The sequence below is a fragment of the Antrostomus carolinensis genome, unplaced genomic scaffold (genome assembly GCF_000700745.2).
Source record: "Antrostomus carolinensis isolate BGI_N321 unplaced genomic scaffold, ASM70074v2 scaffold41527, whole genome shotgun sequence".
Taxonomy (NCBI): Eukaryota; Metazoa; Chordata; class Aves; order Caprimulgiformes; family Caprimulgidae; genus Antrostomus; species Antrostomus carolinensis.
The window spans coordinates 4,187-4,797 of record NW_010328782.1 but is presented as its reverse complement, the minus strand read 5'-3'; the positions used below and the strand labels follow the sequence as shown (position 1 = coordinate 4,797).

The window sequence follows — 611 nt, the reverse complement described above, 5'->3', positions numbered from 1 at the left end:
CTGATAGGTCCACGTGGCAGGACCAGGACGGTGCCGCTCTGGGCGGTGGCAGACGAGAGGTGCAGCGAGTGTCTGGCTGCTGGGGCACCTTGGGGTCCCTCCCCAGCCTCTGCCTCTGCAGAAATGAATCCCTTTGTTTTGCCTTGTGTGCTGCTGGAGTTAATTACCCAGAACATCTACCTGCTGCTGCTTTGAACAGACCCAATCCTTGGAGCCAGCCGTGGCTCAGTAGCTCAGCATGCTGTGGGGCTGTTAGCTGTGACCAGAGGGGTTCAGGGCCCCGTGGAGGGGGATGTGGTGCCTGTTGCTCTCATGCTGATGCTCTGCTTCCCCCATGGTCCCCACCATGGGCTCTCCCCATGCCATTCCCTGTCCTTGTGCTGCTGTAGCCCCTCCAGACCCTGGGGGTCTCGGGTGGGCTCAGTCCTGTCTGCTGTGTGTCCCTGCAGGAGGGTTGAGGACTGCCTGCCCCCACTGCAGGACTCCCCGTCCAAGAGGTTCTCCCCCTCCAAGCGAAAGCAGTATTACATCAACAAGGCCATCCGCAACTCGGACCTCATCCCCCGGGCCAAGGGCCGCAAGAGCCTGCAGAGGCTGGAGGACAGCAAGGA

The 611-nt window shown here is 61.5% G+C and overlaps 1 protein-coding gene across 1 annotated transcript in view; it reads left to right on the top strand.

The window, feature by feature from the left end:
- Positions 1 to 449: 449 nt before the first annotated feature.
- Positions 450 to 611, top strand: part of R3HDM4 (R3H domain containing 4) — a gene marked incomplete at both ends in the record, with an annotated part of 3,874 nt that continues 3,712 nt past the window's right edge. Inside the window, one exon of the mRNA XM_010172356.1 lies at positions 450 to 609. Coding sequence (XP_010170658.1) covers positions 450 to 609 — 160 coding nt within the window. The remainder of the gene's footprint in view (positions 610 to 611) is intronic.